We start from the raw sequence: 16,210 nt of genomic DNA, 5'->3' as shown, positions 1-16,210 counted from the left end.
AGTTTTGCTAATTCAGCAACTCCCGCTTCCTGCGTGACCCAACAAAGCGCGGGAATCCTCCTTGGGCACAACGATGAGCCAGCAGAGCCTGCGGCTCGCGAGGGAAAGCGGGCCTCGTGCCGCTGGTTGGCTGGCAGGCAGCCGCCGCTGTTGCTCAGACGCCGGCTCGGGCGTGGGGCTGCTGCTCTCTGCAGCCAAGCGCTGCCCTGCTCCAGCTGCTCTGCCGAGCGAACGCTCGCCTGCCAGGGCCAGAGGGAAGCCGGGAGGAAGCGCAGCCGGGCGGCCAGACGATGCAGCTCTACTTCTGGCGATAGGCATGAGCCCCTTAGAGAACTCAAAATGTCTTTCAAGGTAAGTCCGCAGTCGAGCTGTGCCGGCCGATGCTGCCTCTGCGGCTGCTGTTCTCCCGCTAACGTTGCAGGCAGCCGGCGGCGCAGGCCTGGTGGAGCGGCTGCCTCTTGACGTTAGCAAGAAGAGCAGACGACCTGGGAGCCGGGGAAGAAACCGGCTGCTCCAGAAAAGCGATCTTTGGCGTGTCACCGCTCGCCGCTGGCGGTGGAGGCAAGCGCTGAAAGATGAAGCGTGTGCGGCTGGGGCGAGTCCTTCTTGTCTGCATTCATCTTAGACCCGCGGGGTTGTCTGTGCGTGTAGGTGGAAAATGAGCCCGGTCAAGAAGTCACCGCACCCCCCCTCCCTCCCCGCCTTTCCGTTTAATGTCACTTATAAGGGAGACGGCTCGCGTTCAAAAGACACGGGAAACGGCTTGTTTTGAATTTATACGGAAAGTGGTGCAAAGCCTGCTGCCATTGAGAACTGTCAGTCAGAGAAGCATTCTGGGAGGGATCTTTCTGCAGAGTACATAAATTGTTATTTATTTAAATGCATTGGTCACCCAACTCCAATGGAGTTTAAGGGGTAAGTCTGATGGGGGCTGGTAGGAAACACTGGTAGGCCTGAATTTTATAATCATCATCATCATCATCAATCTTTCCATATGCAATCTTGGGACCCCAAAAGCAACTCACTGGATTTTTTTTAAAAAATAACATACTGATTATTAAAATACATATTAAAACAAATTAACTAGATTCCTGGCCAATTTTTGCTGAAACCAGTTGGCTATAACTCCATTTGGCAAAAAAGCCACACAGGGCAGGGTTGTTCTGCCTCTTAATTTTTTCAATGGGTTGAAAGCCACAATCAAAAGGGTTTTTTCTACATCTTTATGGTGCATTTCTCCACTTTACCATAGCAAGCTATTTTAAACTGGATTAGTTACCTGTACTGAAATATACATAAAGATGTATAAAGTTCTGTTTTATGCAGTTATCCACAGAATCCCTCCATGTCAGAAAGAGACCTACATAGGTATCTCCAAATAAAGCTCTTCCTCAGAGAAGCATTCTGGGAGGGATCTTTCCGCAGAGTACATAAATTGTTATTTATTTAAATGCATTGGTCACCCAACTCCAATGGAGTTTAAGGGGTAAGTCTGATGGAGGCTGGTAGGAAACACTGGTAGGCCTGAATTTTATAATCCTCCTCCTCCTCCTCCTCCTCCTCCTCATCATCATCCTCATCCTCATCATCAATCTTTCCATAAGCAATCTTGGGACCCCAAAAGCAACTCACTGGATTTTTTTAAAAAATAACATGCTGATTATTAAAATGCATATTAAAACAAATTAACTAGATTCCTGGCCAATTTTTGCTGAAACCAAGTTGGCTATAACTCCATTTGGCAAAAAGCCACACAGGGCAAGGTTGTTCTGCCTCTTAATTTTTTCAATGGGTTGAAAGCCACAATCAGAAGGGTTTTTTCTACATCTTTATGGTGCATTTCTCCACATGACAACTTTACCATAACAAGCTATTTTAAACTGGATTAGTTACCTTTATTGAAAGATACATAAAGATGCATAAAGTTCTGTTTTATGCAGTTATCCACAGAATCCCTTCATGTCAGGAAGAGACCTACATAGGTATCTCCAAATAAAGCTCTTCCTGATAATACATAGACCCCCTCATACTGGGAAAGGGATAGTGCTGGGATAGGATGAGATGGGTGGAAGAATTTAATTAGGGATTATATGTTGGAAGTTTAACTTTGGGGCCATGTTTTTCATTTTTACTGTTTTAATAGCCTTAATATGGTTTTTGTTGTTTTATAATTGATATTGTTTTAATTGTTGACTGGGAGCTGCCCAGAGTTCAATGTCAGATGGGCAGTTGTGTACATTTGTCAAATAAATAATACAATTTTTACAGCACCAAGAGGTTCAAGTTACATAAGGAGATCATATATTTGTATCCCACTTTATTATTCTTATGAAATAACTCAAATTCATACTCCTTCCTCTTCCTGTTTTTCTCACAACAACTTCTCTGGGAGGGCTGAGAGAAAGTGACTGGCCCAAACCCATGTCTAAGGTGATGCTAGAATTCACAGTCTTGTAGTTAAGGAACAGTAGCCTGGTTCCTTAACTACTAGATTCAAATTAATCCCTGTGCTCTCCCAAAGAATTAGTTCTTGTTGCTCCATCTTTCCTACCAATCTTCTGCCACCTGGATTATAAAGTTATTTTCTTTAGACAGTGTGGATTTCTCAGTGTTTGAGGAAAGCATTAAGGTAATATTGTTCTGATTTTGGAATATGTTTTCAAACACATTGGTCATGCAGGCTGTCTCATTCAGCATTAATTTATGGTACAGTATTGTCTCCTTGATTATGATCTACATCAGTGGTTCTCAACCTTTTTAATGCCGCGACCCCCAACCGGTCGTAAGTCGAGGACTAAACTGGTCATAAGCCGAGGACTAAACCGGTCGTAAGTTGAGGACTACCCAACCGGTCGTAAGTCGAGGACTTTCCCTGCCCGGGAGCGCCGCGCATGCGTGGTTCCACCCCCTGCGCCGGCCGAGGCGTAGCTGGCAAGCGGCAGAGACGGAGCAGGCCGACCACCAGCTGGCCCAGCCCAAGGGAGGTAAGGCACCCGCCGGAAAAGGGGGAAAAAAATGGACAAAAAAAATGGCACACAGCCTTGCTTGGCGACCCCCGTGAAATGGTTGATCGACCCCAAATGGGGTCGCGACCCGTAGGTTGAGAACCGCTGATCTACATAGAGACCTCTATGAGGGCCTTACTTACATGGGAAAGACTTGATGCAAAAAATCATTCTCCTGTGTTAGGTATGTAGCCAACATTCTGTGTCTATCTCATAGAAAAATCTTCACACTGACCAGACTCTATGCTTGGCCTCCTTGTCACTGGAAGAAGATTTAATAACCCCTGTGTAAGAGCACTACCTGACAGACCTGGGTGAATGGGAACTCCATAGACATTGTCTAACAGAGAAAATGGTTACTGATGCACAGTGGATTTCCATATCTGCACTGCCCTTTTTATCTGGCCTGATTAGCAGATCTTTCTAATAGCCATGATAATTTGAAAAGGAAGAATGACTATAATTTTTCTGGATAATCAAATGTGCCAGATAGATAATTAGATAATACTTAAATTTAATTTTCTTATCTGTTTTAATGTATATCTTTACATATTCTTGTTCTTTGATTATGGATCATGAGGATGATGATGATGATGATGATGATGAATATAGAATGCAATTCCTTTCCAAGTGAAGGGAAGTTGATTGATAGTGGGAGTCCAGGGTTTCAGAAAATGTTCCCATTACCTGTTACTTCATTCTTAAAACAGGTGTTTGTATTGAGGGTTAAATCCAAGATTCCTTGAATGGAGAACAAGGCAAAAGTTTGCAATAAATACAGTTAATCCTCGATTTACGACCTCAATTGAACCCCAAAATTTCTGTTGCTGAGTGAGACAGTTGTTAAGTGAATTTTGCAACCTTTCTTGCCATAGTTGTTAAGGGAATCAACCGTGATAACTTAGTAACACGGTTGTTAAGAGAAACTGGCTTCCCCACTGACCTTGCTTGTCGGAAGGTCGCAAAAGGGGATCACATGACCGCAGGACATTGCAACCATCATAAATATGAGTCAGTTGCCAAGAGTCTGAATTTTCATCACGTGATCATGGGGATGCTGCAGTGGTCATAAGTGTAAAAAACGGTCATATGTCACACTTTTCAGTGCTGTTGTAATTTTGAACGGTCACTAAATGAACTGTTGTAAGTTGAGGACTGCCTGTAACATTCTAGAATTTCATGAATTTGCTTATCGCATTTAATATACAGGTAATCCTCAACGTACAACCACTCATTTAGTGACCATTCAAAGTTACGGCACTGAAAAAAGTAATGTATTAGTGGTCCTTGCACTTATGAGCGCCACGGCATCCCCATGGTCATGTAATCAAAATTTAGGTGCTTGGCAACTCGCATGTATTTACAATGGTTGCAGTGTCCTGGAGTCACGTGATCACCGGCCAGCTTCCAACCACCAAAATCAAGGAAGAAAATGAATCTTTTTAATGACCGCATGATTCACTTCTCAACAGCAGTGATTTGCTTAACGGCCATGGCAAAATTGGGTGCAACCAGTGCTTTTTTTCAAAAAAAAAAAAAAGTGCCAGAACTCACACGTCATAAAACCCGACTTGCCTACCCTACAAGGTTCCATCCAAAAAAGGTGCTGGAACTCCGTTCTGGGCGTTCTATGAGCAAAAAAGCCCTGGGTACAACTAACTTAACAACCCCCTTGCTTAGCAATGGAAACTCTGGTCTCTGGTCTCAATTGTGGTTGCAAGTCGAGGATTACTTGGTACTATAAGTTTCTGATTGCTTTTAACATAATTCCTAATTCAAGAAAGCACGAGAGACACTTGGCTGGATTATCATTCAGAAATGGGGAGATTAATGCTACTCTTCTGTAGTCCAGTACATATTTACTTGAGAATAACCCCACTGAATTAAATCGGGCTTACACAGGTTGCAGTGTTATGTTTTCTGGTTGATGTTAGTAAAGGGCCTTATCAGAAGGGAATGAACGGACATTGCATTAGCATCCCTGAGATACCCCTGTCAATCCACATATTTACACCCCCATGAATGCAAATGGCACCTTGGAAGCATGCCTCTTTGCCTGCAGGATAGGGTTTCCTATTCTCAGCTCTATAGCAAAAGAAGCTGTCCTTTTGAAGAGTAGTTATTCACTGCATAGGGGTTACTAAGTAGGATCTCTCTTTTCCTTTTTTTGTAGTGTCATTGAATCCTGCCTGAAAAAATGCCGATGCTCCAATAAACAGATATTTCTGATAAATGTCAGCTAGATATTTTTGTATTATGTTTCAAGATAGTATTTTAAGTACATAATACTGTAAAATGCTGAATTTCTCATACTGTCCCCATAAATTTACACAAATGTTTTATCATAACCTCTCAAAATACTGTATATTTGCTCCCTGGAGATTTGAGGTTAATAAATATCTCAACACTCAATTATAACACACTATACCAAACCTGCAGGAGAGACAGGTAAATCCTTTGTTGGCTCAGGGAATACTGAAGTCAGCAAATAAATGTTGTGCATTTGTGTATCACAAGTAGTTCTGATGTAAAATTAGACTGCCAGTCGGGATTAGCCACAGTCTGCAGGCATGTAGGATATAATGCAGTTATGCTCTTAATCTCTTTATCCCCTCATTAACTTCTCCTTGCATGGCAATGTGTTCATCTGGACTAACAGGCTCCCATTATTTATTGTGCATAGGATAAATATGTATGTGTTCTTTTGGGGGCTTGCTTAATAGTGATCTATTCCTTAAAGTTCCAATGCATTTATTGAACGATTGAAGTATTACTTTACACTTTTAAAGATAAAGAACACTGACAGCAAAAAAAGAATGTACAAGATGCTCCAGAGTGGCGAGATTCTTCTTCCATAGATTAAAAGAAAAAATAATGGTGCTAAATTACTGGTGTAATAACTTTGATTTGGGGGTAAAGGTTTATCAAGATACCCACCTGCTTGTATGTAATATCATGAAACAGGTTTTAATTATTCTTGTTATATCTGGATTTATTAACAGAAGGAGACACCACTTGCAAATGCTGCATTCTGGGCTGCAAGGAAAGGAAACTTGGCACTGCTTCAGCTGTTGTTGAATAGTGGGCGTGTTGATGTGGACTGCAAAGATAGCGTAAGGGCTTTCTCCATGGAAAAACATACGATTTGCCTCTGTTTTCATAATACACTGTGATAGGAAAGACACAAATACCGAGGAATGTATTGGTGTTAGTTTCTAACTTTTGTTTAAAAGGAATTGCCAAAGAATTTTAACTGCAGTTCCATGCTTGGAACTTTCCATATTTTTCTCTTCCTTAAAGAGAATATCACTTTTTTTCCCCACATTGCTGACTTACTGTTAACAATGGGGGGTGGGGGGATTTCAGTGGGAATTCCAGAATTGAAGAGTGCTATTTGAATGAAGACTGTGACACAAGGAACAGGATTGGAAAGTGCTGATGAGTGCTATAGCCTTAATTCGTATGTTCTCTCACTATTGCTTCTTTGAAAAGTTTGAAACATTTCTGTCAGATGATTTGAAATATTATGCTTCTGACAGGTAGTTCTTGACTTATAACCTTTTGTTTAGCAACTGTTTGAAGTTACAATGGCAGTGAAAAAAAATCCAGGATTCAGAGTGGCATTTGGACCAATATAAAGTAGTCCTTGACCTACAGTGGGAATTGGAACCAGAATTTCCATTGCTAAGCAATGTGATCACAAACTGTGATAGCATTTCTTAGTGACGGCAGCCCCAGCAGTCTGGTAGCCATCAATAACTGAATCACATGGACATTAAGCAGCTTCTGCCGACTTTTAATAACCAAAGTCAATGGAGAAGCTGGTAGGAAGTTGCTGAAAGGCAGACTGTGCCGTGTGTGTGTGTGTGTGTAGGAAGCAAGGGAGAAGGTGTGTGAAGTTGCAGTGAGGTGTGCTAGAAGTGCTGCATGGAGTGGGAGGGTGCAAGGGGGTATGCGAGAGGTGCTGTATGGGTTGGGGATGGGGGCACAGACATGTGCTATTGTCAGGATGACACAAGTGCAGAGGAGCTGGAGGAAGGTGCATGGGTGAGGAAGACTTACCTCAGCAACATGCAGCTCTCCCTGCTGGCTTCCCCATTGAGTTTCTGAGGAAGGTTAAGTTTTCTGGGAAAAATGGAAGGTCAAAGAGCATCAAAAATGTGGAAGCATATATGCAATAAATAAAAAAATAAATTATATCGAATGTAGAGTCTTTGATGTTCTCTGAGCTTGATTGTTTTCTTGTAGATGTTTCATTATCCAAACTAGGTAGCAATGCTAGTAAGGAATGGGGTTGGCTCTCAATTTATATTCTAGTGGCTTGCCCTGTCAGCGTTGATGGGAATGTTGCATACTAATCAATTAAAATCCTCAGAAACATCCTAAGTAAACCAAACAACCCAACATCCCCAGAAGAAAAAAAAGGAGTGATTTACAATCAACAGTGTAAAGACTGAAACAGCCACTGCTTAGGACAAACAGGCAGAAGAAAAGCAGAATGCATCCGTGAACACGAAGTAGTAGTCAGAAGTAGAATAGAATAGAACTGGAAGGGACCTTGGAGGTCTTCTAGTCCAGCCCCCTGCTCAAGCAGGGGAACCTATACCATCTCAGACAAGTGACTGTCTAGCCTCTTCTTAAAAATCTCCAGTGATGGAGCGCCCACGATTTCTGGAGGCAAGCTGTTCCACTGGTTAATTGTCCTCACTGTCAGGAAGTTTCTCCTTAATTCCAGGTTGCTTCTCTCTTTGATCAGTTTCCAACCATTGTTTCTTGTCCTGCCCTCTGGCGCTTTGGAGAATAATGTGACCCCCTCTTCTTTGTGGCAGCCCCTCAAATACTGGAACACTGCTATTGTGTCTCCCCTATTCTTTTCTTTAGACTAGCCAAACCTAAGTCCTGCAGCCGTTCTTCGTATGTTTTAGTCTCCAGGACTTTGATCATCTTAGTTGCTCTTCTCTGAATTTTTTCCAAACTCTCAATATCTTTTTTTTTTTTTGTAATATGGTAACCAAAATTGTTGGACCATAAGAAAGGCTGATTGGACCATAAGAAAGGCTGAGCACCAAAGAACTGAGGACTTTGAACTATGGTGCTGGAGAAGACTCCTGCGAGTCCCTTGGACTGCAAGGCGTTCACACCGGTCAGTCGTAGAAGAGATCAACCCCGACTGCTCTTTAGAAGGCCAGATCCTGAAGTTGAAACTCAAATACTTTGGTCACCTAATGAGAAGGAAGGACTCACTGGAGAAGAGCCTGATGCTGGGAAAGATTGATGGCAATAGAAGAAAGGGATGACAGAGAATGAGGTGGCTGGATGGAGTCACTGAAGCAGTAGGCGTGAGCTTAAATGGACTCCAGAAGATGGTAGAGGACAGGAAGACCTGGAGGGGGTCCATGGGGTCGCGATGGGTCAGACACGACTTCGCAACTAACAACAACAACAAACCAAAATTGGCTGCAGTATTCCAGGTGTGGTCTTACTAGAGCAGTGGTTCTCAACCTGTGGGTCGGGACCCCATTTGGGGTCGATCGACCATTTCACGGGGGTCGCCAAGCAAGGCTGTCTGCCATTTTTTTTGTCCGCCATTTTTTTCCCCCTTTTCCGGCGGGTGCCTTACCTCCCTTGGGCTGGGCCAGCTGGTGGTCGGCCTGCTCCGTCTCTGCCGCTTGCCAGCTACACCTCGGCCGGCGCAGGGGGCGGAACCACGTATGTGCGGCGCTCCCGGGCAGGGAAAGTCCTCGACTTACGACCGGTTGGGTAGTCCTCGACTTACGACCGGTTTAGTCCTCGACTTACGACCGGTTTAGTCCTCGACTTACGACCAGTTTAGTCCTCGACTTACGACCGGTTGGGGTCGCGGCATTAAAAAGGTTGAGAACCACTGTACTAGAGTTTTATAAAGCAGTACTAATACTTTGCATGATCTTGATTATATGCCTTTGTTTATACAACCCAGGATTGTATTAGCTTTTTTGGCTACTGCTGCACACTGCTGGGTCATAGTCAAGTGATCGTCCACTAGGACTTCAAGGTCCCTCTCACAGTTGCTGTTTTTAAGCCAGGTCTCACCTAATATGTACTTGTACCTTTGATTTTTCCTGCCTAAATGTAAAACTTTGATTTTCTCCACATTGAAACTCATTTTATTGGATAGGGCCCGTTGTTCAAGTTTGTCAAGATCTTTTTGGATCCTGAGTTTGTCCTCTGGGGTGTTGGATACTCCTGCCAGTTTAGTGTCATCTGCAAATGTGATGAGTTCTCCTTCAATTCCCTCATCTAAGTCATTTATGAAGATATTGAAGAGTACTGGGCCTAAGACGGAACCTTGTGGTACCCCACTGCTTACTTCTCTCCATGTGGATGTAGTGCCATTGAGGACTACTCGTTGAGTATGGTTTGCCAGCCAACTACAGATCCATCCGGTGGTGATGTTGTCTATTCCACCTTTTTCTAGCTTACCAAGGAGTAGGTTGTGGTCTACTTTATCAGATGCCTTACTAAAATCTAAGTATACTACGTCCACAGCATTTTGCTGGTCTACTAGTTTAGTCACTTTATCAAAGAATGAAATAAGATTGGTTCAGCATGATCTATTTTTAACAAACCCTGCTGGCTACTAGTTGTAACTTTGTTTGCTTCTAGTTGTTTGCAGGTTTGTTTTTTGATTATCTTTTCTAGGATCTTCCCAGGTATTGATGTTAAATTGATTGGTCTGTAGTTTCTGGGTCCGTTTTTTCCCCTTTCTTGAAGATGGGAACCACATCAGTCCTTTTCCAATCTTCGGGTATTTCCCCGATGCTCCAGGATTTTTGAAAGATATGGTGCAGTGGTTCTGAGATAACATCTGTCAGCTCCTTCAGAACTCTGGGTCGAGTCCCAGTGATTTATATTCGTCAAGGTCGGATATGTGTTCTCTTATCATTTTCCTGCTTATTTTAATTTTTGTTTCTAATTTGTTTTTTGCAGTGGTTTTTTTTGGTATGTTGGGCTGTAGTTTCTTTTTGTGTGAAGGCTGATGCAAAGAATGAGTTAAGCAGCTCTGCTTTCTCCCTGTTGCCTGTTATGAAAACCCTTTAATTTCACAACACATGAACAGTCTTAACCATAGTTTCAGCTGGAAACATGACCATCTTAGATCAATCCAAGTAAAAAATGCTAGAGAATTCCTTGAACCCTGGCATCTGACAAATTGGCCATCAATAGATACATAGATATAAACAACATCTACATACTGTGCAAAAAGGACAATCAACAAGCCAAAAAAGGAATAAAAATACCAAAACACTTTTCCATCAGCAATCAACACCCAGATGAGCATAGATTAACACCAAGATTAAATCAGTCAAGAAGTGAATAATACCCCAATCAAGGAACTGCCAAACAAGCTAAAAATAAACAGTCCAACCAAATCAAACTCCTACCAACTCTGACAGGGCAAGCTACTAGAATATAGTTGATAGCAAACCCCATTCCTTACTAGCATTGATGATGTTACCTAGTTTGGGTAATGAAACATTTGCAAAAAAAATACAACCAAGCTCAGAGAGCACCAAGGACCCTTCATTTCAACCCTGAGCTACAAATACTCTCTTTTATTTTATTGTCTATAAGCATATTGGTGTAGATTTCAACAATGTAAAATACAGACTCGACCCAAAGTATTTTGTCTTCCATTTGAGCCTGAAGCTGCAGAGAAAATAAAAGGAGGCTCCATTTTTCAGGACTTATTTACATATTTAAGGTATTTACTGTATTGTTTTGTGCCCAGCTTGGTTCAACAGCCCTTATGGTAGCATCATACTATGGCCACAAAGAATGTGTGCGAGAACTGGTGCTGCAAGGAGCTGATATTAATCTTCAGAGAGAGGTATGTTAACTTCTGTATTTAAAAAAAGAAGAATTATCCCCAGAGATTGGTTTAATTAAAAATTCAGCACCCTACTGCATATTTCAAACCTGCTATAGACATTAAGGATAATTTATTACTTTAAAAATATTATTACTTTTGTATACCTTTTATTACTGTAGTCTCACAAATACTATCCCATGATCTCAGTAATCAGAAATTCTTTGATCTAGCAAGGTTTCCACTTGTAGAATGAAAGAAAAACTGATTTGTTTGTTCTACAAATGGCTTTTCCAGAGTCCTCCTGCTTCAGAATATTAGGAGCATCTTCAGGAATATGTTCCTTCCCATTCTGCTGATGGAAGATCTTTCATATTCAAAGAACCTATAACTAAGCTGAGAGACTTCATAAGATACAACCTAATTACTGCCCAGAAGATTAAAATTTCATCCTGGTTTGTATAGATAGCTGACAAAAGGCCTGAAAAGAGTAGTAGTTTTACTACTGATCATATCTTTGACAAAACATGATGGATTTGATATCCTGAATTTTCTTGGATTTCAGGCACTTGCTGTTAGATTTCTTTATAGTCAAGGGCGATGACTGAACAAGAGACACATTTTCCTGAGAATGGGGTTTCTAATAACCCTTTTTAATCCTCAATTTTCTATGGTCTTTAAGTCCTTGCATGAGAAGGGTTATAGTGATAAGGAAATCATTACTGTATTTCAATTAATCTTGTTCAGAGGCATAGTTTTCACTACATTTGTATACTTTTAACACATTATAAAATTATTAATCTCATTGCCACCTTTTTCTCAGCAATGCTCCTTTGTCCTCCATGAAATAATGTATCAGATGTTAGATGACTTATATGGCTGCCCAACTCATAGTAGGTGGGCAGTTTTTCATTATTACATGTCATTATTGGTGGTAGGATGCATCTGTCCCAGGGCTGTTAAAGGCACAGATGCCATATGAGAAACGGCATACTCAGTGATTGGCTAAAAGCTCTTGTTTCTTTCTGCTGTGATTAAAATCTTATGCCCAGAAAGTTTTTGCCTGCAATGGACATAGTTGATTGGTATGATATACTTGATGTGATTACTGCATGGATACATAAATCCACAGAACTGTTTACCATCAATAACTATCACACTTGACAGGAAGAAAGCACAAGGCAGAAATAGTGGGAAATAAGAGGGTGTAATTGATTGGTGCATAAAACTCACTGGTGAGTAAAATGTTTTGGCAGGCAAAAAAGAAATGAGAGTGTAGATGATCTTCAATAGTAAAATATGTTTATGCTTACATGTAGTCGGTTCAGACTTTATATTCTTGAAAACATTAAGCATGGTCTTAACTTACCATGAATTTTTCTCATTATCAGTTAGGACCTGTCTACAAATCTAAGAGCAGATAATGTGAGTGTTGGTTACATAGCTATATTAGAATTGTATTAATCTCAAATCAATGTATGGAGGCAGTTAGCATTTGGATGAACAAAACAAGTTCAGACTAAGCCCTACAACACTGACCTGCTTGTTGCCAGCAAATAAACCATTACCTGGATGACCGAGAATCTCCATAGACATTGTAAATAACTAATGAAGAAAGATTTATCTATATTTAGTTGACAAGAACGGAGGCTGGGGGAATGGGCAAAGTTAACTATGTTCCTGCTCCTAACTTCCAGAGTTGCTGGGATATGGATAGCATATAAGTGTAATTTATGGACATGCCTTTCTGATACATGAAGGAAACATCCTGGAATCTTCAAAAGAATAATCTGATGGGAATGTCTTAATTTAGGAATGGTTGCTGCTAAAGACTTCTGGTTTAATTCAGCACTTCCATCAACATCCTCGTTAAACATCTTACATATATTTTGTATGAAATGCCCCTTCATATTTGCTAATCTATGGGATTTCTGATTCTCATTTTAGACCGGTGCCACTGCCCTATTCTTTGCTGCACAACAAGGCCACAATGATACAGTGAAGTTACTCTTTGAATATGGAGCTTCCACAGAATTCAAAACCAAAGTAAGAAGTTATACTTGGCTTCAACATGTTGGTGAACTTAGACAGCCAGGCAGGAAGGAAAAGCAGTTGTTTTCTTCTGAATCAAGGTTTGGCATGGAGAACTGACAAGAGGCCCACAGAATAATTTTGCTTCTCCCTGTACTGTTCTCTGGCAGGACGTTAAGTTGTGTATGACTTTTATTGCTCAGTTTTCGTTATATAAGTATCACTCAATTTGTTTGTTATTTTTGTCATTTCATTTGAAAAGGGCACAGCCAAAGCTGATCATGAAAGCAAACTTTAAAAAAGAAATACAAAAGACTTTCTGCTTGATTGACAGATTGGAAATATACGAAAGTCACAATTACAGACTATATTAGCTCAATTTAGAAAACAAAACAATACTGCATTTTCTATTTCTTAGGGACAGGAAGTGTTCCTGTAGGGTGCTGTAGGTTGTCATAGAAGTGTTCCCATAAGGTGCTGTAGTTGTCATAGCATGATAGCTGGGAATGATGGAAGCTGTAATCCCACATATCTGGAGAAACTAGTTTGGGGACAACTGCAGTATATAAACATCCCACCTGAGATTTTCTTACTTTTGCACTGAATAGGAGGCATCCAGATCTGCAGATATTGTTGCCATTGTAGATTTCTGCAGATCAACTGTTGAACTGCTTTCTCTTTGCTGCAAAGGAGCCCATAACTGCAAATGGAGGAAGAAATTGTGCAGTGCTAAATAATATACACAGAACTGACATTAGTCCTAATAGTTACTGTTGATAGGGTACTGGCCCCACTCAAGGAATGGGTGCATAATCTGGGGATCCTTCATAGCTCCTGCTAAAACAGCAGATAAAAGCCATTCTTTAAGGAAGCAGCATCTTTTTGCACAAAAGCCTGAAAAGAAGATTTTGCATTTCTTTGAGGTCTAAAATATTTCTTTCTAATCATTTTCAAAATGTGCATAACCCTGCTATATCCCTTATAAATTCTAAAATATTTTTTAATCATAATATTGATTTCTCTTACAAAGTTCTAATTAGGCAGGTCATTGTTTATGAAGTTTTGCCTGTTTGAAATATACAATAAACCTGCAGCAATATGGAACTTGAAAAAGAATTTGATTGTCCCAGGTTCTCTTTGTATGTAAGGCACAACAGTTTTATGTGAGGAAGTAGCAGCTCAAATTCCTATGAAAACTTCCCCATGTAAGAGGAAACTAGTACAAAAACCTGAATTTAGGTCACAGAACAGTTTAACGCAGGACAACAACAGAAAACCAGTATCTGGCTTTAAAAGAAATAAAATAAATTTGAAAGCAACCAATAATAATACTAATACTTGTATAATAACACCAAATCCATAAAATCCTAAATGCAGTAGGGAAAAAAGAAATTTTAGATAAGCAAAAATAAAATAAAATAAAATAAAATAATAAAAGCATATATCCACAAAATAAATCCACCAAGGGGACAGAAAACATCAGCCATAACCTGTGAATAGTAGAATCTTTGAATCTTGTGCCACAATCTACAGTAAGTAATGTGGCTCAAGGGTCTTCCCAATCAGACTGCAGATCCATCATTCAGATAGGGCAATTGTTTTCTCCGTTCCCAGAGTGTAAGGAAGTGGATCTGATTAAACCAGCTTTGGCTTCCTCCTTCAGTTACGGTATGTGTTTTTGGAACAATGACATTTTGTCTGAAAAGGCCAAGGACAAAAAACTGGATCCTGGTAGAGGAAAAAAATAAAAATGAATTAATTTTAATTAAATGAATTGCACTTAATACGATTACTTACCACATATTTCATTTTCCTCTTCTATTATTAGTTCAGTGGCATCTTTGGAGAGGCAGTCTTGGAACTACAAGTTGTGCACCCCTGACTTGCATTAAGTGTTTAGTTGTTTCTGACATCCTGTTCCATTAATGTGGAAACTGCATTTTACAGGAAGTAACCCATTGATTCACTACCTGTTTTCTAGGACTGCATGTAAATAGAAAGTCGGTTGAATATATATCAGAAACTGCTAGCATATGTTTACTTAGAGATTCAGAATATAGAGTTTGTGGGGCTTAATATAAAAAGTGTTATCAGAAGAAGATTTCAGCACTGTAATATAGTAATACATTGCTGTTCAGCTTATTAGTTGTTTGTGCCCAAAATATCTTGGAGGAATTCAGACTACTATGGACTAATCAGGTCAATATGCACAGCATCTGTTGTATAACTTATACATTTGCTTTCTGGTTGAAAAGGTCTCTTGTGCTTCTTCATCATAGCAAAGCCATTTTTTGGTAATTGTTCTGTGATTGTGCAAATCTCTTCATTCTGAGATCTTTGTGTGCAGTTGTTCTAAGACTGATGTAATTTCTCAGAGTTTCCAGCATGTTTGCCAGCAGCACCAATGCTGTTTCAGTTTCTAATACACTGCAGATGTGACCAACGTTTTGCCAAATGTAATATGAAAAGTGGAACTCCATCCCGGGCATAATTAGAGAAAGTACATATATTAATATGAAGCACCATATACTACCGTATTTTCCCCAAAATAAGACATAACCGGAAAATAAGGCCAAGCATGATTTTTCAGGATGCTTGTAATAAAAGCCCTACTCCAAAAATATGCCCCAGTTAAGATCGTCAGCCAGACAAACGCTTTAGTACCGTATTTGCCCGAAAATAAGACCTAACTGGAAAATAAGCCCTGATGCGTCCTTTGGAGCAAAAATTAATATAACACCCGGTCTTATTTTGGGGAAAACATGGTATCTAACTATTTCATTTTTGCAAAGCTGCTTAGCCACCAATTAGATAATCATATGTGACTATTATGGAAGAATTGAATTTTGCATTGTTCTCCTAAAACAGTTGTCTTTCTACACAAAAATATAGGCCTGCAATTAAAGAAACATAGGATATAGAATATAATACGTATTTCCTTAATAAATAGGAAGGCATAAGGCATAGCTCTGTGGCCCCCTAAATTCAGGTTGAGAATAGTGGTTCTTGAAACATTCCTCTCATCTATAATCAAGAACTGAAACAGCTCAGTTCTACTTTTTCTGAACTGAAATTGAATTGGTGTTTTCCACTTCTCCCAGCAGAAATTTTGCAATTTGAATGAGATGCAAAGTTGTATTCAAGTGTAACTGATTCAACAATGTGATGGGTGTGGCTTGCCCAGCCCTTATTGGCCATTCTTGGCTAGTGTAACACCTGCCTTTTCTGCCCTTAGTGTGATAGTTCAGCTACAAGCCTACTAGCATGGATGCCAGTACGTTATTCCTTCTTGTCCATTTTGCTTATACCCTTTTGCTAAGAAACT

At 40.3% G+C, this 16,210-nt stretch overlaps 1 protein-coding gene across 1 annotated transcript in view; it reads left to right on the top strand.

The window, feature by feature from the left end:
- Positions 1-214: 214 nt before the first annotated feature.
- ANKRD29 (ankyrin repeat domain 29) overlaps positions 215-16,210 on the top strand; it is a 31,522-nt gene continuing 15,526 nt past the window's right edge. The window contains exons 1-4 of the mRNA XM_015821629.1: positions 215-351; positions 6,008-6,118; positions 10,777-10,875; positions 12,802-12,900. Coding sequence (XP_015677115.1) covers positions 340-351; positions 6,008-6,118; positions 10,777-10,875; positions 12,802-12,900 — 321 coding nt within the window. The 5' untranslated portion in view covers positions 215-339. The remainder of the gene's footprint in view (positions 352-6,007; positions 6,119-10,776; positions 10,876-12,801; positions 12,901-16,210) is intronic.

This window comes from Protobothrops mucrosquamatus, unplaced genomic scaffold (genome assembly GCF_001527695.2).
Source record: "Protobothrops mucrosquamatus isolate PMUCROS unplaced genomic scaffold, P.Mucros_1.0 scaffold_11, whole genome shotgun sequence".
NCBI lineage: Eukaryota > Metazoa > Chordata > Lepidosauria > Squamata > Viperidae > Protobothrops > Protobothrops mucrosquamatus.
This window is presented reverse-complemented; position numbering and strand designations above follow the sequence as displayed.